The sequence below is a fragment of the Danio rerio genome, chromosome 14, assembly GCF_049306965.1.
Source record: "Danio rerio strain Tuebingen ecotype United States chromosome 14, GRCz12tu, whole genome shotgun sequence".
Taxonomy (NCBI): Eukaryota; Metazoa; Chordata; class Actinopteri; order Cypriniformes; family Danionidae; genus Danio; species Danio rerio.
In genome coordinates, this window is record NC_133189.1 from 11,606,252 (window position 1) to 11,629,000 (window position 22,749).

The 22,749-nt window shown below is 37.8% G+C and overlaps 1 protein-coding gene across 2 annotated transcripts in view; it reads left to right on the forward strand.

The window, feature by feature from the left end:
• Positions 1-22,749, forward strand: part of abcb7 (ATP-binding cassette, sub-family B (MDR/TAP), member 7) — a 92,402-nt gene that overhangs the window by 44,376 nt on the left and 25,277 nt on the right. For both annotated transcript variants that reach the window (NM_001423974.1, XM_073921523.1), the window contains 4 exon segments: positions 953-1,221; positions 8,033-8,121; positions 8,219-8,306; positions 22,316-22,490. In NM_001423974.1, coding sequence (NP_001410903.1) covers positions 953-1,221; positions 8,033-8,121; positions 8,219-8,306; positions 22,316-22,490 — 621 coding nt within the window.

Sequence of the window (22,749 nt, forward strand, 5' to 3'; positions counted from 1 at the left end):
GATCTGTTCTATTCATATTGAACCATCATCCTAGTTTTAAAAACGTTATATTAAAATACTTGTTATTACTCTGTAAATAATTGCACTTTCATGCAAATGATGATAAAAGTGAGTTAACAGTCTGACATCTGTCTGTGTCTTTATATATACTGTATATATACTTTATATATATATATATATATATTTATATATATATATATATATATATATATGTATGTGTGTGTGTGTGTGTGTGTGTGTGTGTGTGTGTGTGTGTGTGTGTGTGTGTGTGTGTGTGTGTGTGTGTGTGTGTGTTTGGGAGGAGGGGGGCGCCAATGGATAAGTTGTGTCAAAAGGGAGGCCCACTGTCTTAGACTTTGAAAAACCCTGGTCTAGAACATTTCCTCTACAGCAAAGTGATTCAAACCACTATCATGAACTTTAAATGAGCTTTGCTCTTGCCTCAGATTCACTCAAAGTGTGTCAGCTTTTAAGGCTCTTGTTACCTTGACGTTGTTTATGTTATAAAGTTGCAGTCCAGCATGGCATACATACTTCTTGGGTCAGACAGAGTTTAAACTGCATCAAGGTATGATGGGAAGTTGGCTGGTTTGACGAGCTTTAGGTAAAGATGAAAAACTCACAGCACACTGTTGTCATGCAGTCGAGTGTGTGTTTCCAACCTCTGACTAAAAATATTCCCTGCAGCTTATTATTATTTATACAAACGCACATGCTAATAATATGCAGTGTGCTACATTAGGCTCTTCCTTTTATCATTGCCAAGGGAATGAAAGTGCAACAACAACAGCCTCCAATAATTCGTAATATATTGGTCATTTTCTTTGCCATGCACAATGTTTTTTGCTTTTTCTCCAGCATCTATGTAATTGAGTGGCACACACTTTATCTCATCTTTGTTTTCTCTCATTTTAAGTCTTTGTTCTGCTCTTCATTGACTGTTTGTTTTTAGATGGTGTTTCCCGCACTGGATCGGCTCTCTTTAATGAACTCAGAAATGCCGTGTTTGGAAAAGTGGCACAGAGCTCCATCAGGAGGATAGCCAAGAATGTGTTTCTCCATCTTCATAACCTGGATCTGGGCTTCCACCTGAGCAGGCAGACAGGAGCGCTGTCCAAAGCAATCGACCGCGGCACTCGAGGAATCAGCTTTGTGCTCAGCGCACTGGTCTTTAACCTGGGGCCTACTCTTTTTGAAATGATGCTTGTCAGTGGCATATTGGTAAGTTCCTATGGAATCCTCATAATTTTCGCAAGTTTATAAAGCCACTACAGGGTTCAACGCTAGGGATTTTTTTCTACTGGCCCGATCGGGCAAGTGGTTCAGATTTTTACTTGCCCTGCCAAAATTTTCTCTGGCCCCACCAAAAAAAGAAGTTAGCAATTTAGTTATTCAGTATAACTTTTCTTTAAATACAACTGACAATTTAAAAATGATTTAATTTAAATACAATACTGATTAGAATAATTAAAGTGAATTGTTTAATGTGTGGTTTAGTTCAATTATTTAGTTGACAATTTTATATTTTTTGTTTGTTTAAAATCCACCAAAATTCTTAATTTTATAAGCCGGCTCATTACATCAGTCTATAATACTGTCAGTATTTTTATTATTCATTTATTTGTAAATCTTAATTTAAAATGCATTTCACTTCTTGTTCTTGCTTGGTCCATCAACATAATAATCATATTAGCTGCACGAATCGCGCTTACTGGGCAAACAAGTTCTGAAACAAACGTTTGGGCATGAAAGCACGCAATTGACAAACAGTCGCCAAATTAAACTTTAGTGACAAAGCAGCACTGGCCCCTATCGGGCCAGTAACCATTCTGTATACTGTCCCGAGCGTCTTGCACACTGGCCCCGGGCCAGCAGGCAGTCCTTATTGTTGAGCCCTGCACTACTGTACCATAAAGCCATGGTCACGATGCACATTTCGCCCCATAGACTTCCATTAATATGCATGCAAATGCAAAAGACTGGAAATGCAAGCTTGGTAAACTTGGAACTTGCGGAATCGAATCACGTAATTGTGAAAGACCAATAGAAGATCAAAACAACCTCTCAATAGAGAAATTTTAAATATGGAGCAATCACTCGCTCTGTCAGTGTCTAATCATCTTGCTTTATCCTGACATTTCACAGCGCTCTACGACAGAATTTCGCATGCTCTAACTCTAGTGTGGCCACGACTTAGGCCTAACCCCTTAAAGAGATAGTTCTCCCAAAAATAAAAGCTTCCTGTTAATTTACTCAATCACAGGTCATCCAAGATGTATGTGACCTTTTGTCTTAATTAGAACATTAAAGAAGATTTTTAGCTGGTTCCTTGGTGATTCAGTAATATATAATGGTAATATACACTCACTGGTCACTTTATTAGGTACACCTGTCCAACCACTCGTTAACAGAAATTTCTAATCAGCCAATTACATGGCAGCAACTCATTGCATTTAAGCGTGTCGACATGGTCAAGATGATCGGCAGTTATGTTGGCGCAAATGCCTTGTTGATGTCAGAGGAGAATGGCCAGACTGCTTGGAGCTGATAGAAAGGCAACAGTGATTCAAACAACCACTTGTTACGACCGAGGTATGCAGAAGAGCATCTCTGAAACGCACAACATGTCCAACCTTGAGGCGGATGGGCTACAGCATTAGAAGACCACACTGGGTGTCACTCCTGTCAGCTAAGAACAGGAAACCGAGGCCACAATTTGCACAGGCTCACCAAAATTAGCCAATAGAAGATTGGAATAATGTTGTCTGGTCTTATGAGTCTCGATTTCTGCTGTGACATAAAGATGGTAGGGTCAGAATTTGAGGTCAACAACATGACAGCATGGATCCATCCTGCCTTGTATCAACAGTTCAGGCTGGTGGTGGTGGGGTAATGGTGTGGGGGATGTTGCTGACCATGTCCATCCCTTTATGACATCGGTGTGGGCATCTTCTGATGGCTACTTCCAGCAGGATAACTTCCATGTCATAAAGCACAAATTCCCTCAGACTGGTTTCTTGAACATGAAAATGAGTTCACTGTATTCAAATGGCCTCCACAGTCACCAGAGCTCAATCTAAAAGAGCACTCTTGGGGTGTGGTGATTTGAATCATAGATGTGCAGCTGAGAAATCTGCAGCAACTACTTGATGCTATTATGTCAATATCGACTAAAGTCTCTGAGGAATATTTCCTTTGCCTTCTGTTTTCTACTAGTTATTGCACAAAATAAAAACTGATCAGCATGCTTACTGAAAGGTTTTATTATTTTAATTTCAAATCAATAAATCTTTTTGGCTTATTGAAAATAAAGAATTAAATTTTTACATTGTATTTGTTAAGCGGTATATGGAATTAATGTAATAAAAACAACAGTACCATGTTCTAACACTGAACCAAACCTTTTCCCTGCGTTGTCTATTATAAGTAAATGTTAATTAATATCAGGATTGTCTTGAGGCACAAGGTTGGAAAAGGTTGCAGAAAATTTTCTGTTGCTCTGAAAGTTCCAATTAGCACAGTGGCCTCCCTCATCTGTAAGTGGAAGATGTTTGGAACCACCAGGACTCTTGGACGCTGGCCGGCCATCTAAGCTGAGTGATCAGTGGTGAAGAGCCTTAGTCAGGGAGGCAATCAGTAACCACTCTGGTCTGATAAATTTAAAACTGAACTCTTTGGAGTGAATGCCAGGCGTTACGTTTGGAAAAATCCAGGCACCGCTCATTACCAGGCTAATACATCCTTACAGTGAAGCATGGTGGTGGCTTCCATCATGCTGAGGGGATGTTTTTCAACAGTTGGAACTGTAAGACTAGTCAGGAGGGAAAGATGAATGCAGCAATGTACCAGAGACATCCTGAATGAAAACCTGCTTCAGAGTGCTCTTGACCTCAGACTGGGGCGACGATTCATCTTCCAGCAGGACATATCAATGAAGTGGCTTCACAACTACTCTGAATGTCCTTGAGTGGCCCAGCCAGAACCCAGACCTAAATCCTATTAAACATTTCTGGAAAAATCTGAAAATGGCTGTACACTGTCGCTTCCCATCCAACCTGTTAGAGCTTGAGAGGTACTGAGAAGAGGAATGGGCAAAAATTCCAAAAAAAACAGGTGTGCCGAGCTTGTGGCATCATATTCAAAAAGACTTGAGGCTGTAATTGCTGCCCAAGGTGCATCAACAAAGTATTGAGCAAAGGCTGTGAATACTGTATGTGATTTTTCACTTTTTTTTATTTTTTAAATTTTTTTATAAATTTGCAGCAATTTCAAAAAAATCTTTTTTTCACATTGTCATTATGGAATACTGTGTGTAGAATTTTGAGGAAATAAATTAATTTAATCCATTTTGGAATAAGGCTGTAACATAACATATAACAAGCGCTATGAATACTTTCCAGATGCACTGTAATGTAGGTAATTAGTCCAATTTTCAGTTAAGCTAATTTGCTATGTAGTCAGCATTTTTCAGCAGTTTGAATCGATTTGACACATTTGATTTTGAAGCAGTTAGTCTTGAGTCTTTAAAGTTGTGTTGTTGTTTTTGCTGGAGATAATCAGCAGGACATGCATTCGCTGCCTGTGCACTGTGTGACATTAAACTCTTTGAATCTGAGTTTGTGTTAACAAGCACCCTGTTAGTAGAACCATAGCAACATACGCTAAGATAAAGTCAAATACAGATTTTTATGGTGATTTGGAGCTCATGTCCTTATTTTTAATGGATAGTCATGCACCGAATTGGGTAATGTCTGGAAATAACTGTTGTTTTTGTTAATGTTCAGCAGACTGTGTATGCAAAATGCTAAATATATAGAATAAAAAGACATAGTATTATGATGCTCCCGAGTGCAACACTTCATTAAACCTCTTACTAGTGCTTGCTTTAAGGAACTGCAAATCTCCTAAAGTCATATGGTTGCTTAGTGTAAACAAAGGAAACTTTATTTATTTATGGAAATCTTCCCTTTCAATTCACTGTTTACCCGAGGGAAGAACATACACGGATATAAACAACTTTTCTCAAACATTTAGTCTTCAGTTTTTTAACTATTATTTTATTTTAAAACAAGCACTTCCAAACTGCAGCTCATGTAAACAGACATAGTTTATATTTTATGGAATATTACTGTTTTTATAAAACATTATTTATACATGCACGTTTTTAAAAATGTGGCCTTTATCATCTTAAATCAAACCCCATCATACATGTTTTTGTAGTTGGTGTTTTGCTCATATACGCGTCACACTAAAAACCCTAATAAGTTGACTGAACTAAATTTATATATATATATATATATATATATATATATATATATATATATATATATATATATATATATATATATATATTAGGGATGTAACGGTATCAGAATTTCACGGTACGGTAATACCTCGGTATGAATGTCACGGTACGGTTTTTATTGAATCATTTACAGGAAAAAACAACACTTATGAAAATACTCCAAAAAAGTGCCAAAAGTGTCAATGACATACAAATTAGCCATCTATCTGTAAGCTTTGAAACAGGAACTTCAATTTTAATAACAAAAAAATATTAAACCATGTAAAAAAAATAAAGTTTCAATTTAGTATTGTTGAAAACTCATCACATTCAACATTTAATCACTCACTCACTTAGATAGAGATGGGTTTAAAGGAAAATTATCATATAAATATAATCTGGTAAAAGCTGGTATCTCTGGGCATTTACAATGTCCCCTGCAACAGAAAAAAAACCCTCTCATTTGGGACTGAGGTTTCTGGGACAAGAGAGATATGACTTGGCCCAGGTTGACAGCAGTGGGTAACGTTGTGCATTGTCTTTCCCCCACTTGAGAGGACAAACCATGGGTAAGATAGAGGTCTCATGTCTGCATCAATCTGAACAGTGTGCTGACAACACCGCTATTCAGTACGCGCGTGACAACACAGCTGATAAGAACTCGCGTGACAACACAGCTGATAAGAGCGCGCGACAACACCGCTATTCAGTACGCGCGCGACAACACAGCTGATAAGAACTCGCGTGACAACACAGCTGATAAGAGCGCGCGACAACACCGCTATTCAGTACGCGCGCGACAACACAGCTGATAAGAACTCGCGTGACAACACCGCTATTCAGTACGCGCGCGACAACACAGCTGATAAGAACTCGTGCGACAACACCACTATTCAGTACGCGCGCGACAACACCCGCTTTAGAGTTTTACAGCTCTTTTTCATCCCCGCTTCTAGCAGCACACTCCATTTCCGCATTACTGGATCTGTAGCGACAACAGACCGCAAGTGATGATGGTCAAGCATGGGCTGATGGGAATTGTAGTTTTCGCTTCATTCGCCTGAGCAAATTTTCTCAGAAGACCTATAGTTTTACCGAGTCATGCGACTTCGGTAATATCGAAAAAAATTTATATTGCGGTATATTGGTATTTACAATACCGTTACATCCCTAATATATATATATATATATATATATATATATATATATATATATATATGCGCGTGTGTGTGTAATAACATACTATGATAAAAGTTTAAATAAATTTTAAACAAAAAATAAGTAGCATTTAATTCACATTATGATGAATAATTATTCCTGAAGCCTTTTTTTTTTCTTATTTAAAAAAGATCTTGCACTCAAAAGGTTGAACTTATTAGAATTTTACAGTGAAGACTACATTTGTGAAAATGACTTATTTTTTTCAAAGGATTAATTGTGATTTTGAGCTCACTACACTTGAAACCTTCAGGTTATACATTTTCTTGTTACATAAGTTAAATCAACTCAGATTTTTAAGTGATAAATCCAACATGCTAAATTTTAAGCTGTGTTCAGTCAACTTTACTTAATTGTTTAAACAAAGACAACATTAGGGTTTACAGTGCATGATTATGAAGGAAAATGTTAATTATTTTCATGTTTCAGAATATGCACTCTTGAGATACTCTTGTATTGGGAATAGTGTGGCCTGAAATTCACGTGTGCATTATTAAAAAAAAAAAGCACATCTGAATTGATGAAAAGGCATCTAGACTACCTGACAGAAGTCGTGTTGTTGAACCCAGTTGTACGAGCAACAAATAATAACTTGATTTCTAGTTGATCATTTGGAGAATTGGCAAAAGTTTTTTTTGATGAATCATTTGTTGAACTGCATCCCAATCATCACAAATACTGCACAAGACCTTTTGGAACCAGCATGGACCCAAAATTCTTACAGAAATCAGTCAAATTAGGTGAAGGAAAAATCATGGTTTGGGGTTACATTCTGTATGAGGCATGCAAGAGGTCTACAGAGTGGATGGCAACATCAACAGCCTGAGGTATCACATTTGTGTTGCCCATTGCATTACAAACCACACGAAAGGGCACATTCTTCAGCAGGATAGCGCTCCTTTTCATACTTTAGCCTCCACATCAAAATTCCTGAAAGCAAAGAAGGTCATGGTGCTTCAGGATGGGCCAGCCCAGTCACCAGATTAAACATTGAGCATGTTTGGGGTAAGATAAAGGAGTATGCATTGAAGATGAATCCAAATAATCTTAAACTTTGGGAGTCTTGCAAGAATGCTTTCTTTGCCATTCTAAATGACTTTATTAATATTATTTGAGTTTTTTTAGTCATTGCAGAATAGTATGGATGCAGTCCTCCAGGCTCATGGGAGTCATACACAATATTAATTGTTATAATATCTAATTCTTTTTCCACTGCAGCATGACTTTATATTCTGTACTGTACATTATTTCTGTTTAAGTGACAAGACTTTGTTTAAGCAAAGTCAGACATTACTATTCTATTTAAAAAATGAAAATCAAGGCATGATCATATTTAATTTTGGTAAAATAAGTGTAATCTGCCTTTCGTATACACTTCTGATGCCAAATGATAAACTAGAAGTCAAGTTATTATTTGTTATTTCTAAAACCTGGATAGACGACAAGACTTTTATCTGGTAGTCTACAGTATAAGAAGACATGTCACTTTGTCAGTTATCAACAGCTGTTCTGCTTTTTTTTTCTTTGCAGTATTATAAATGTGGAGGTCACTTTGCTCTGGTCACTCTAGGAACTCTTTCGGCATACACTGCCTTCACAGTCGCTGTTACACAATGGAGGTACTACATGTGTCTCTCAAATAGCAGTCATTTTTGTAACAATGAATGCATTTTGTTCTGTGCTGTATAACAGTAACCCATCTGTGTTTTCGATCAGGACGCAGTTCAGGATTGAGATGAATAAGGCTGATAACGAGGCGGGAAACGCTGCTATCGATTCTCTCCTCAATTATGAAACTGTCAAGGTGAGTAACGCAATAAACTCCATTGCCATTGTCATAACTTTATTGACTCGAGACATACTCTCCATTGTTTTTGATTGTTTTCTTGCAGCAGTATAAACATTTTGGTACCATTTATTTAAAGTCATTCCATAAGTAGAAGCTCAAAAGTGTGCTTGCTTAAAGGTGCTGTATGTTGTATGTAAAACTCTTCTAAAGCATAAAAATATCATAATATGTTTGCAGATATTTAAGAAACATGCCAAGTTATCATTCTTGTTTATCTGAAAAACAATGCTGAAGTCAGATATTCTGCTTTGAAAAATGTGTTTTCTGTGCGGCGATGGGTGTCTTTGTTTTGGTCGGTCATTTTAACCTGCCCAATGCCTGTTTAGCCAATTATATTTCAGCACCCCAGGTTGCCTTGGTGGAAAAATTATGTATTTCATTCATTCATTCATTCATTCATTCATTCATTCATTCAGAATAGCTCTGAAAGCATGCGTCCGTGACCAAAATGCAACCTCCGGTGGACAGTATACTATATAAATCCAAAATGAGACCGATTCAGTTCAACATAAGGTTATTAATTAGCATATGATATAAATATTACAAACGTAAACCTTAGGTGAGCAGGTTACATTGTAACCCCGTGTCTTAACAACATTCTTCGTGACAAGACATCCAGTGATAAGCAATTTGGTTGTTTGCACAGATGAAATGCGACAGAAATTTAAATAAAGCCATTCAGAACCACAGAATATGCACTCACTTGTGAAATTGTAAGGTTTATAATCTATTTAATACATATTGACCATCTCTAACATTATTAAATGTGCATGCTGAATCACTCATACCTGTTTAGTTCTTAAGTTTATATTTAAACTGTTTATCTTTAAGATCTGTGGTGAACTATCTGCTCCTGCTTTCAGTATATGGCAGTAAAAGTCATGTAAAATGGCTTTCAAACTCACATTATTAGCATTAACACTGAATAAAGCACATGTAGATTACCTGAGGTGGTCATTGTCATAGTTTTCTGTCGTTCACCTGTGAGAAATGGAAGCTGTTTCTGATATATCAAGTTGAGGTGTTGGTTTGAACAAAAACTCATTTTAATATAATAATGGAAAATATGGAAACACACCAGATTCCGAATCAAACATCTAGGTGTGAAAGCATCCTCAGACTCTCTCATGCACACATGCATGCACACAAGAAGATGTATTTACAGTTGTATTTTGTTGGTTTAACGTCTGAAACAGAGGCTGGAGCTAATATCAACATTTGACTAAATGGATGAGTTTATAAAGCTAATTAACATCCTTTAACTACTTAACTTTTTACAAATTTCACAGTATACACGTTAAACTAACAACATGTACATTTAAACAGACAGTATGCCTTTTAAGAATGGCATTTATCAAAATTATAATCCATATGTATTTATGTATGCTCTGTGATTATGCATAGTTGAGATGCTTTACCTTTAGTAACTGTTCCTTTACACCTTAAAACCTGTCCCATTTTCAAAAAAAAAAAAAAAAAAGAGTCCTGTATACAAAGTTACAAGCTAAGATGAGAAATAAAGTAAAAAATGATTATTGTTGTAATCTCATTCTCACAACTGGTCAGTTTTTTACGGGATTTTTAGGATGCTTTCACACCTGTGAATCGGTTCAGTTGTTCCGAAACAGAGATTAAAATTTATGAATTAAAATACAATGTTGCTCTTTGTTCTTGGTGCAGTTCGCTTTCACACGGCAAAGTTTCTAAACGGACCAATAGAGCTGAAACAAGTCACGTGCAAGAAACTTTCCTCACATTGGTCAGTTTCACAGTTTATTTTGCAGAGTCCCGCTCTGCTGTCAGGGGGGTGGTAGTGGTTTGGTGGTGTTTGACAGGGTGCGCGCGACGTGTCTGAAGAGCAAGGACGGATGCGGGAGGGAGGGGTGAGAAGGGTGCGCGATGTATTTGATTCATTTATCCATGCATTCAAGCGACTTCGGAGCGATTGTTTTGGCGCTGATCCGAGCGCAGTTGGTTGTTTTTACATATGCCAAACGAACCGCGCTAACTGGGCAAACGAGACCGGTTCCGAAACAAAAGTCTAGGTGTGAAAGCATGGAAGCATAGGATTTACATAAGAACAAGGAAACAACAAATTCCATATCAGTTCCATGTTCTGTGCTCTTATTATTCAGTTGTGCCTTATGTCCTGATTTGTATTTTATGGCACCTTTAAATATATCAGTTATGTAATAAATTATTCTGTACATAAAAGTAGCTATAGAAATGTAGCATTTTGTCACGTTATATAATTCTTTACATATTTAATATGTTGGAACTTTACATTGCAACTTAGGGCCCGTTTCTACGGAGTGGTTTGGAACAGTTCGGTTTGGTACGCTATTATGGCCGTTTCCACTGTCAAAAGGCGTACCGAACTGTACCGTACCACTTTTTGGCTCCCTTTTGAAAGGGTACCAAACAAGAGAAAGGGTACCAAAAGGCGGAGCTAGACGCGCAGCCTAACGCTGTTGGTTTACAGAGATGCGACATTCGCTTGCGCAACAAGCCAGAATAAAAACAAAAAAACGCACGTTTAAAATAGACTGCCGAAAGATACTGCGGAATTATATATACATATAATAACGAGCCATGTTCGATCCGGGCTCAAACAAACCTTGTCGTCGTCTTGAAGAACAGCCACAAAGCCATGGAGTACCCTACCCTTGGTAGTGGAAATGCAAGCCTGATGAAGGTGAACCGTACCGTACTGTACCAGTCAGTGCAAATGAGCCATTAATGACAATTTCTACTGTTTGTCAGTTTGACAAACTAGAGTTAACAGGACAATCAATTTTGTGCCCTTTCTATCATAAATGTGCAATGGCTAGAATACTCAATGCACTTTTACAGACTGTTCGTATGTATTATAATTCCTAATAAGCTAATATGTTCGGTTTGTGATTCTAACATTAGATCTTCTGCCCTTCAGCTCAGCCTGTTTAGTGTTATTGTGGAGAGCTGATACATTCTGTCACCAGCTTTGTTTCCTGTCTCTGGTGTCAATGCATGTGGATTTAGTATCATTTAAAGCCAGTGTGCATGCATAATGAGATCTACTCCCACTCAAAATCCGTTACACTAGCACATATAGCACATATCTGTCTGTTCTCCTATAAACACGCTTGTCTGTAAAGCGGCCCCACTCATGAAGCAATTCTCCAAACATTTCACTTCCTCTGATAATTGGCACAAGAGTCTTTGCTGAGTTTGATGAGCTGTAATGGAATGTTCTGAATGTCATGACCGTCTAGAAGAGCTGTCTGTTATGTGTTAATAACGGTGCAGAGATTACCCTGTTACTAATAAGATGCACCATCTTTCTGCTTGGTGCAACAGTACCAGCTTCTTATGTTCATTATTGTTTTTATGAAAATCGAATGTTGCTTCTTTAAGCTACGTACAATAATGTTTTATTGTACCTGTATTAGGGTTTTGAATAAATTATTTAGGTGAAACTTATGTAGAATGTAACGATGCTGCACCAAATGGCTGTATGTTAAAGGTGCAGGATGTTAAAGTTTGACACCCAGTGGTTGAACTAGGTATTGCACGTCTGGTTCAAAACACACGCAAGTGCAGGTTGCCAGATAGACGACATCAGCAGAAGTGTGCCAATTTATCAAGCCTAAAGGCTGATTTAAGGCCGATTTAAACCGTGTTTTAAATAAAAGCAAAGGCATGTGATCGAAGAGATATTTTTTATATTATAAGGAGTTTTTGTTCTAACCAACACCTAAAATGTATATTTTAGAAATGGCTTCTATAAACTGAGAATGTTTACCTCAGTTACACATAAGAGCTTTATTCACTGTTAAATAGGGATGTCAAAATGAATTTTTTCTTCATTGCACAGTGATGCACATGCGTATTGGTATTGGTTCAGTAATAATCATAACAGGGTATTGTGTAGTGACGTCATTTATCTCATATGCAATATGTCGCCATAGCTTACTATGGTGAGGGAGGCAAGCGCAAGTTTTAACAACTCTCCCAAGTAGGGATGCATGATATATCGGAGGCCATATTGTTATCAGCCGATAAATGCTATTTTTAGGATTATCGTTATCGATCCGATATCTAAATTAGGGCGATATCTTTAGGTCGATAAATTACTGTACGTAATTGTACAGACCTGCGTGCCGCGCAAGCGTGGGCGGAACATGTTCACACTAGTTCATGGAGCTCTCCTTACACTGTTTATTCCTTCAAAGTCCGTTTTGTTGTTCATGTGGCGTTGCTGTGCGTTAATAACTCAGTAAGTAACCATTATCCTTATCATTGTAGATATGTTTGATTCAGTGCCATTGTGTATTTTGCTTTAAATCGCCTCAGGAAAAAATATTACATATGTAAACCTTTCCTGCTCTGTCTCTTTGTTGTGTTAGAGATAGCAGGGAGATTTACTTGTTATTCCAGGGCCGAATAATATTAGTTTCAGGGTGAACTCTTTTAGTTGCAGCCTGTGAATGAATGAGGACCCGTGTGACTTGGTCTCATTGCGAAAAAATCGCTCTTCTTTTCTGTCTCTCCCTCTTCACTACACACACATACACACACACCAAACTGACCTGCACACGTGACTTGCTAAATAAAAACTTTATGAAAGGTTTTTAATCTAATATAATTATTTGTTATCAATGCGTTGCTTTCCATGTGTTGTTGATGTAAGATTGTATTCAGTTTGATCGGAATATTCATATTGATTATAATGAGCGTGCGTGAGAGCTTTCACCGCGCGCGTGCACACACACATAGATCTGACAGCCTTGAGCCTTCACAGATCGACAACAGGGGAGAGCCTAGGTGCATGGTCACTAAATCCAGCATACGGGCCACACATTCTGTCTTTATTTTCTGCTCTCTGATTGTCATAAAGTCATCTGAGCTCAATGATCAGGTTTGTATCAAAATCCGGGGGCAAATCTGCGCCCTCACAGCGGTTTATCATAAACTTTTCATTGATAATTTTTCCCGCGATTGACAGCAAGACCGAACACAGAAGCGTTGATGCTACATGTTTTCAAAAGAATCTAAAATGCCAAATACGATGAATTTATGTAGCATTTTCTAAAATAATACATTCTGTATCTAGCTTTTCACTTGTACAGTGGCTCAGAGCTGTCAAAACCTCATTAAAAAAGGCTTTTTTGGACATGACATATTTGTACATGTGTGCATTACTGTAACCCGTTTTATTCAAGAACATTTGAGCCGGTTTTAGTCCTTAGCTCTTTCATTTTCATTTTGTTTAAAATATATTTTACTTGCTTGTTGATTAAATTCCATTTTGTTATTTAACTATTTTAATTTTATGCAACAATCAATTTGCATGTTAATTTGCTATGAAGAAAATGAAATAATGTATTTTTGTGCATGCTGATTTTTGTCAAATGGTGATTATAAGTCTTTATAATCACCTCGCAGTTTTGAAATCATAGCTTTTTTGTTTAGCCTATTCAGTTCAAAAGAGCGGAGTTTCAGCTTTTATGAAGTTTGCTGTATAAAAATATAACATTTTGAAATATTTATAATTATCGGCCTATATATATTGGCTATCGGCCTCCAAGTCTGAAGAATTATTGGTTATCGGTATCGGCCAAAAAAATCCATATCGGTGCATCCCTACTCCCAAGTATGTAAAAATGCAGAAACTGTGCACAATTTCACTGTGTGTTGGACAGTCTTTCACTTACAGCAGAAGCCCCTATTTCACTGCGATTAAGAGAATAAAAGTAAACTTCATTTCTCTCTCTCTCACTGTGGCCCATTTGACCTGCTGGTGGGTCGTTTCTTCTCCTTTTGGCTGTTTTACAGCGATACTTCTGGATACAGACATGAGCGCATGCCTGCAGAGTTTTCTCCACTGTGTCTATCATAGATCAGCTGTGATCACTGCTGCCGTTTATCAGTGTCACTCATCTGTGAAGAGCGCAGCCCTTTCTGTTGAGCGTGTGACCAATCAAAGGGGTGTAAGAGAACTTGGAAGACAAGGATCAGAAAGCGAGCGGGATATTTATATTTGTTTATATTATTTGCTATAAATGCTCGTGCTGTTTAAAGGTACAGTTTATTTATCTGACTGTTTGAATTAAAGGATTCAGTTGTATTACAAATAGTATATAAATATACATTTTAATACAAGAATTGCTGTGCTGTGAAGAAAATATAAAACTGTCTATAGAAAGCATCGTCAATGCACAGTGATGCACCGAGATATCAAATTGAACCTAATGGATGGCATGATAATGGTAACTGAACTGAACTCTAAGACCAACGTAGGTTCACAGCTCAACTGTTAAATGCTAATGATGTGAGTTTGAATGCCATTTTACATGACATGTATTTATTACCATACTACTAAAAGCAGCAGCAGGTAGTTCACCTCAGATCTTGAAAATAAAATGTCAGTTTAAAATTGAACTTTAGAGCTTTGATCAATGCATATCAGTGATTCAGCATGTACATTTAATTATGTTAAAGAGGTTTAATATGTATTAATTAGATTATAAACCTTTTTTGTTGGATCGCATTAGGTGCACTATTCTGTGCTTCTGAATGGCTGTATTTTAATGTTTCTGTTGTTTCGTTTGGTGCAGACAGCCACATTTCTTGTCACATAGCATGTTACAGTATGACACAGGGTTACAATGTAACCTGCTCACCTAATGTTTACATTTATAATATTTATATTATTTAATAATTGTTAACCAACTGTGGACTCTGCATCTCATTTTGGAGGCTGCTACTGTCCACCGAATGTCGCTTTCCGGTGGCGGACACAGAGCCTTCTGACTGAAAGAATGTAATGCGCAACCCGGGGTGCTGAAATATAATTGGCTGAACTGGCATTGGGTGGATCAAAGGAAACTAAAACAAAGACAGACATTCCAGCACATAACGCACATTTCCAAAGCAGAAAATCTGACTTAGGCTACGTTCACACTGAGGTTTAGAGCTCAAATCAGATTTTTTTTAGATCTGATTTTTTTTGCATAACTGTTGAAATTGTTATTATAAATGTGGCCAATATCAAATTTGCAGTGTGAACAGATAATGGTCCTAAACTGACCCGCTTGCACAAAAGTACAGTTACGGACAACACAAAATGTCTAATTATACAATACAATGTATAAAGTAAGCACATTGTCAGATTATGCTTAATATAATTATTGCCCTGGTGCCCTGGTCCTGCTACTATTAATGTGTATTTCGCCATTTGAAATCTAAAGTAAGTCTCTTGTGATTGAAAACTCTGATCCTTTGTAATTTATGACAACCGCCGTGCGAGTCTTTCTGACCACCGGTGTAGTGAACTCATCAAGGGTTAATGAGCAGCTGTAGACTGAACTGAACTGTGAACTGTGAACTGTAAGTTGGTTTAGTCTATCTCTGTTTGCTGGAGTTATTTGATTTTACTTCGTTATAAACAACAGGCACGTCAGAAGAGGGGTTTGGGTGCTTGAGCACCTGCTCTTTTTTTCTCTCTGAGAGAAAGTTCATCCTTAAAATGGAAGTACCCCCTCGTTTGCTCATGGATCCCCTATCTGCAACACCCCCTGATGCTCTTCAGCTTCACAATCAACCCGTGCTCCAATCTTTAACCAGATTGGTTAACAAGCACCAGTTTTGCCTTCAATTTATTTTTCAAAATGAACGTCCAACTTTCTGTAGTAAAGTAATTTCCCTGTGTGCCATACTACAGTGCCGCTGAGGAGCTGATGATGTTTGCAGCACAGAAAGATGACGCATGTCCCTCGAAGATTATGTAAAAGTCACATGATATCCGACATAACCGTTCACTGCGGTCACACTGCAAAACATCAGGTCTGATTTAATACTACATATGAAAGTGGCACAAATCTGATTTAAAAAAAAGATCAGATTCCATATAATTTGGGCTGTTCACACTGTCAAGACAAAAACAGATCTGAGTCGCATTTGGGCTAAACAAAATCAGATTTGGGCCACATTTGCCTGCAGTGTGAACACAGCCTTGTTTTCCAGATAAACAAGAATGTTTACTTGGCATGTTTCTTAAATATCTCCAAACATATTTTGGTATTTATATGCTTTAGAGGAGTCAAAAACTTACATACAGCACCTTTAATGTGTTGGAACTCGCTTTGCCATCAAATTTGCTGTATCTTTGTTTCCCTTGTGCTCCTTATAATCCTGTCACTGCCCTCCACTGGAACAACAGTCGCTGTTTATCGGCGCGCCCCTGTTTGTCACATTTCAGAGCTAATTAATTGTGGCGCACTTCTATTTCAGAGCAGCAGCGCTCTCTGCGCAGCTGTCTTCTCTCCCATCATCCTTACTGCTGAAGAGTCTCAGATGTTTCAGCCACTCAATAACGTATTTGCGCCTGTGATGGTATTAGTCTTTGGTTTACTCAGCTGGTGATGTTTGGAGTGGTGTAGTTGTTGCTTTAATGACAGCTGGATATCTGATCAAGGCATCAGCAACATGTACAGGCTTTATTTCACATCACAGAGACTATTGCCTGCTTGTATGAAGACAGACATTTAAAGGGTTAGTTCACCCAAACATTTCAATTCTGTTATTAATTACTCATACTCAAGCTGTTCAAATCTCCTGAGGTCTTCGTTCATATAAGGAACAAAAATTAAGATATTTTTGAGGAAATCACCTCATTCTTTATTGACAGCAATGGTTCTGACACATTCAGTCCAGAAAAGGAACCAAAAACATTTCAACTTTAATCATACGAAGCACCAAACACACATTTGTGTGTCAAAAAAAAAAAACCTGTAAGTTGGATTATGTTCACCTACATCATCTCTCTGCTTGAGGTAATCTGGATGTAACACAGGACAGTACAATGTAAGCAATACCTCAAGCAAAATCAAACCCATTTATTGATCTTATTTGCAGCAAAATCCGAAATCCGCTTTTCGAAACGGCTCACCAAAGCGAACTTTTGGGGGAGTTCGTTTTGGCTCCTTAGCAGCTTTAAGCTATCATTGGTCCATGACAATTAACACAATCTGTGTAAGTTGCCGATCCGCCTTCCGCAATCCGCCGCCCAATGTACAACATCAACACACCACTACTATGTTAGCATGAATACCATGTATGGTCAAATGTATCCTTACCTATACCTCCAAAACTGTGTTCCATATTTTTTCCACATATGATTTAAATGAAGCTCATGTGATGCTCATGCTTCTTCTGTGAAGGAAAAGGTTCATTTCAGATTTTGTTTGTTACACTGTATTTCAAGCAAAAAAATGCATTTTAGAAATGTCTGAGAAGAATTTATTTTATTAATTTCACAGGATCCAAATACTTTTGTCTCCAAACATCATCATTATTTATTATATCATAATTTACACCATGGTATATTTCAGAATGCCATGGTATTGCCATATCAATGCTGCTGCTGTTTCTTATAAATAAAAAAGTTCCAGACTTTGCTATTCAGTAACCTTGTGTTCAATTAAATGACTATGTGTTTTAAATAGAATTAAGGTTTTGAACTTAGACCTCGTTTACACTAATGCGTTTTCTTTTTAAAACACATAAGTTTTGCTACGGTTACGCCAACCCTCCACACTACGCCGGAGTTTTCAAACGCCGAAAACCGAGCGTTTTGGAAATGCTGGAGAGGCCGTTTTCATTCTCAAACGCTGCTGCTCTGTCTCTGTGTGGATGGAAGAAAATTGGAGACATCTGAAAACGGAGGCGGGGCTGCCGACATTCGCCTCTCTGATTGGGGCTTTTCCTCAATATTAAGTAGCCTAACGTTACACACAGTTCAGTCCTGCATCCTCTTCTTGTAAGTTCAGACTTTGCAAGTTTGATCAAGGCTGCAGTCTCCCCCTCCTCAGTTTAATATGGAAAACAGACTACCGAGGACACGGGTAAATCTTCAAAGGGAACAGTGTACTTTATAATGTCATTCACATCACCCTGGCTACCTTGTTTCACTTTCTCAACAATAAAATGAAAACATAATTTAAGGAACTGCCTATTTTCATTTTGATAATAGCAACTTAACAGACAGCAGAAATGTTGAGGCGTCGTGCTGCATATATGAGCGTCATCTTCACTGTGTGGATATTTATAAAAAAAAACAAGCCTATAACATTACTGCCTCCTTTCAATTTCAGTGAAAATACGAAACATACCCTCTCTTTTGCTGAATATCAGTTTTAATAATCGATAATGGCCAAGTATAGCGTAAACGGGGCCTTAAAGGCCCTTATCACCCCCTTGTCTCAGCAGGGTGTTTTCACACCTCTAGTTTAAGGCCGTACTCACACTAGGTACAGTTGCCTCGAACCGGGCCAAAGCACGCTTGTCCCCCCTCCCGTCTCCCCCGACGGCCCGCGCTCACACCATATCGGGCCTCGGCACGCTTACGTCATCGCTGCTGCGCTGTTCAGAAGTGCTCTGTATGGCAAGCCTTTTTAGCATTTAAATCTTTGTTCTGACTCCATAAATATATTTAGAGAAAAATATTTGCAGATATCTCTAAATGAGTTTTGACTCGTCAAAAATCCAATTCAAGATATCTACAACTGTAATTCGACTATTAGTAAATTAATTAGAGATATCTTCAAATATATTTGTAAATATCTCTAAATATGACGAATTAAAGACATCTCCAAATGTATGACTAGTAAAAACTCAGTTAGAGATATTTCTAATTACAATTGTGACTAGTCAAAACTCATTTAGAGATATCTGCAAATATTTTTCATTGGAAGTCAATGGAGGAATATGACTAGTCATAATATATTTGCAGATATCTAAAATCTGATTTCGTACTAGTACAATTGCAATTGCAGATATCTCTAATTGTTATTCTGACTAGTCGAATTATAATTATGACTAGTCAAAATACATAATTATATCTCTAAATATATTTATGGATAGTCAGAACAAGGTTTAAATGTTAAAACGGCTTGCCATACGCTCTCACTCAGCAGCACAGAGGAGATTTCTCTAGTTATATCCTTTCAGTCGTTTGTTATGCAGTGACATGCAGTCAAATATTTCGCCAAACAGTCCTTAGGGATGCGGTGACACGCAGTCAGATATTTTACCGAACAGATCCGCCACTTTTGCCGCTCATAAACAATCAAAGCTCTCGTGCTGCAGGAATGAGGAGGTCTGCTGAAGCCGTGCAGCTGGCGTGCTGTGAGGAGTTTGCGTATTTAATAAACTACGGCAGTTTGCGTTCACTGAACAGTAAGAATGATTAATAAATCCATATGAAACAGCCCCTTAAAAGTCACGTCTCGCTTTCAGTTTCGGGCTTTGGCGCGTTTCGCGCTCACACACAAGCGTACCGCGCCAAAGCCCAAGTGAACCGCGCTCAGGCACACCTCTTCCAACCGGGCCAGGGCCGGCCAAGTGAACCGTGCTTGAGCCCGATTCAGCGCACTCACACTTCTCAAACGATCCGGGAAACGGGCCTGGGCACGGTACGGATGGCATAGTGTGAGTAGGCCCTAAAAAAAGTCAGGAAAGTGGGTGAGTCCAGGTGTGTTTAGATAGGAGTGTCGAGTGGCGAAAGAAAGAAGGGTTTGCATGAAAAGGGAAATTTCAGTACTTGCATGTGCTTATTTTCACAGCGGCAACACAAACACAGATGTAGGGAAGATTGACAGTGACTATGTGTACATGGTCATCAGTAATCAGTTATTTGCCTTAATCTGAATTAGACAATAATAGGATTAAGGTGTTTACATAAGTTGCTTTTTTAAATGTTCTTTTTATGATCCTGTTTTAAACGTTATAGTGCATAATTGATTAACGTCATTGCGTCACCAGGCTATTCACATTTTGTCTGGAGTTTTATGTAATTTTGGGTGTTTCATTTTTAATTTGTCGAATTTAGCTGCAGTTTGCATTTTTACTTTTATTCAGGAACATTTCATGCATGTCCTACAGTGACAAACAAGATATTGGATGTGAGGAACTGCTGGAAGAGTGTAGTTTTTTTGGAATTTTTGATACTGCATGTCGTATGGGAGAAAAAAAAACCCTTTGCATTTCTCGGTAGATACAGACTCGGTAGGTGCAGAGAATAGCATCAAACAGCCTTGTGTGTATAGACTATCCTGTCACAAAATGCGGCGAAAGTCCAGATGCGAAAATCTCTCAGGTAAAAAATGTTCCTTACAAACATATTTTTGTCACTTGTTAGCAGATCACTATAATCCACAAATGTGGGTCCACACGCAACCGGGGCTGTCAACATGGGAAAATGGAAACACAACCTTTGTTGCAGCACATTTAGAAAGCAACACTGACGACCCATGTCTCCAAATAATTATTCTTCTTACGCTAGTTTTGGGTGAAGCAGTGGCGCAGTAGGTAGTGCTGTTGCCTCACAGCAAGAAAGTCGCTTGGTCACTGGTTCGAGCCTCGGCTCAGTTGGCGTTTCTGTGTGGAGTTCTGGGTGCTCCGGTTTTCCCCACAGTCCAAAGACATGTGGTACAGGTCAATTGGGTAGGCTAAATTGTCTTTAGTGTATGAGTGTGTGTGAATGTGTGTCTGTGGATGTTTCCCAGAGATGGGTTGCGGCTGGAAGGGCATCTGCTGCGTGAAAACTTGCTGGACAAGTTGGCGGTTCATACCGCTGTGGCGAACCCGGATTAATAAAGGGACTAAGCCAAAGTCACAGAAAATAAATGAATCACACTAGTTTTGATTACGGTTGGCAACACAACATGGCATCTCTCTGCCGTCTGAACACTGTAAAGCTGGATTTATACTTTCGCCTGGCGCCGCATCGCACAAAGAAACTGAATGTAAAATTAGACGAATAAACAGAGGTAGAAAGTTTTTCAGAACTATTATTATATCATTAATACCATTCAATATTTTTAAACTAATTATTTTTTATTGCTTTTATAAATTATTTTAATGATTATAATTGCTTTTATAACCATTCAAGATTTTTTTAAAGTCAAACTTTTAATGCATAACTTGCTTTTGTTCATATGTTCAACAGTTCTACCTATTATAATTTATCAAAATATTAATGACTACAGAACATGGTTTGCCCTACAATTTTTTTTTATTACAGCAAGAAATAAAGCCAAAAAAGTACACTTACTAAAAAATAAATTTATAGATATTTTTTAGATATTTTATGGATAATATAATGCTTATTATTATTTATTTTTTTTAGATTTAGCCCACTTCACAATTCCCACATTACTCTCTGGCTAGTTTTTGCCCTTTCTGTACTTATGCTAAAAAGACAATAATGGTCCAACATTCCTGACTATTATCACCAATAAAGCCTAGAAAAACATGCCATCAGTATATTGTAAATCGATAAGTTCAAATATTACTTTCCAGTCATCAAATAAAAAAATAGTTCTTTAATTATAGTTTTGTAACTGTTAAATTGTTTTAAACTCAAAATTAAACATGTACATCAGCGTAAAACCTGCCCTAACAAATTTTTCCCTCAGGTTTTTACAAACCTTTTAACAAAAACTTTCGTCCTTTCCCACGGCTGTTGCAAGTTCTACCCAAGAATTATTGGTCATCTGGTTATCTTTATGATCACGGATCATAAAGATGTCTGTACAGGCGTACCTGTTTCATACAAAATCTCTTCAAAGTGATTCATATTCAACTCAAATCAAATGCATTGCCGCAAGCACTGTTCGCTCGAGTCTCAAAAACCACCTTGCACTCCTGCAGCCGAAATCATGTCATGCGCACCCAAAGTGAACCTCCACAAACTCCATGATGACGTCGCATTCGCCGCACGCACTCAAGCAAATGAATATAAACCAGGCTTCACAGGTTAAAACTGTTCTTTGAAGCTATATCATGCATATTAATGAAGTTGCATTTTTGCGACCCTTTAAATCTGTAATTATTGTTCAAACAGGTAATCGTCAAGACCTCTTAGTTGTATTGTTTTAAACTTTTTTTCACTGTTTTTTTTCTGTTTCCTGTTCTTTCAGTATTTCAACAATGAGAAGTATGAGGCAGAGCGTTACGATGGGTTTCTGAAGGTGTACGAGTCATCCTCTTTAAAGACTACCTCTACTTTGGCCATGCTCAACTTCGGTCAGAGCGCCATCTTCAGTGTCGGACTCACTGCTATTATGGTGCTGGCAAGCAAAGGCATAATGTCAGGTGAAAATCTTTAATACGTCATCTTTTTTTATCACCAATTAAATAAAACTGCTTTAGGGCTACTTTGAATTCTTTTTCTTTGATGGGCTCAGATTGTTCAGTAAGTTGAGCTGATTGTGTTCCTCAAGAGGTGGGGTACAGTTATTGCTTTTGACCAGTTTGGACTATGGTTATACTTTTACGGTTATATAAGGGGTAGAGTTGGTCAACATTCAAATTATAGATATAACTACAGAAATGAATTACAAGTTACTTTGGT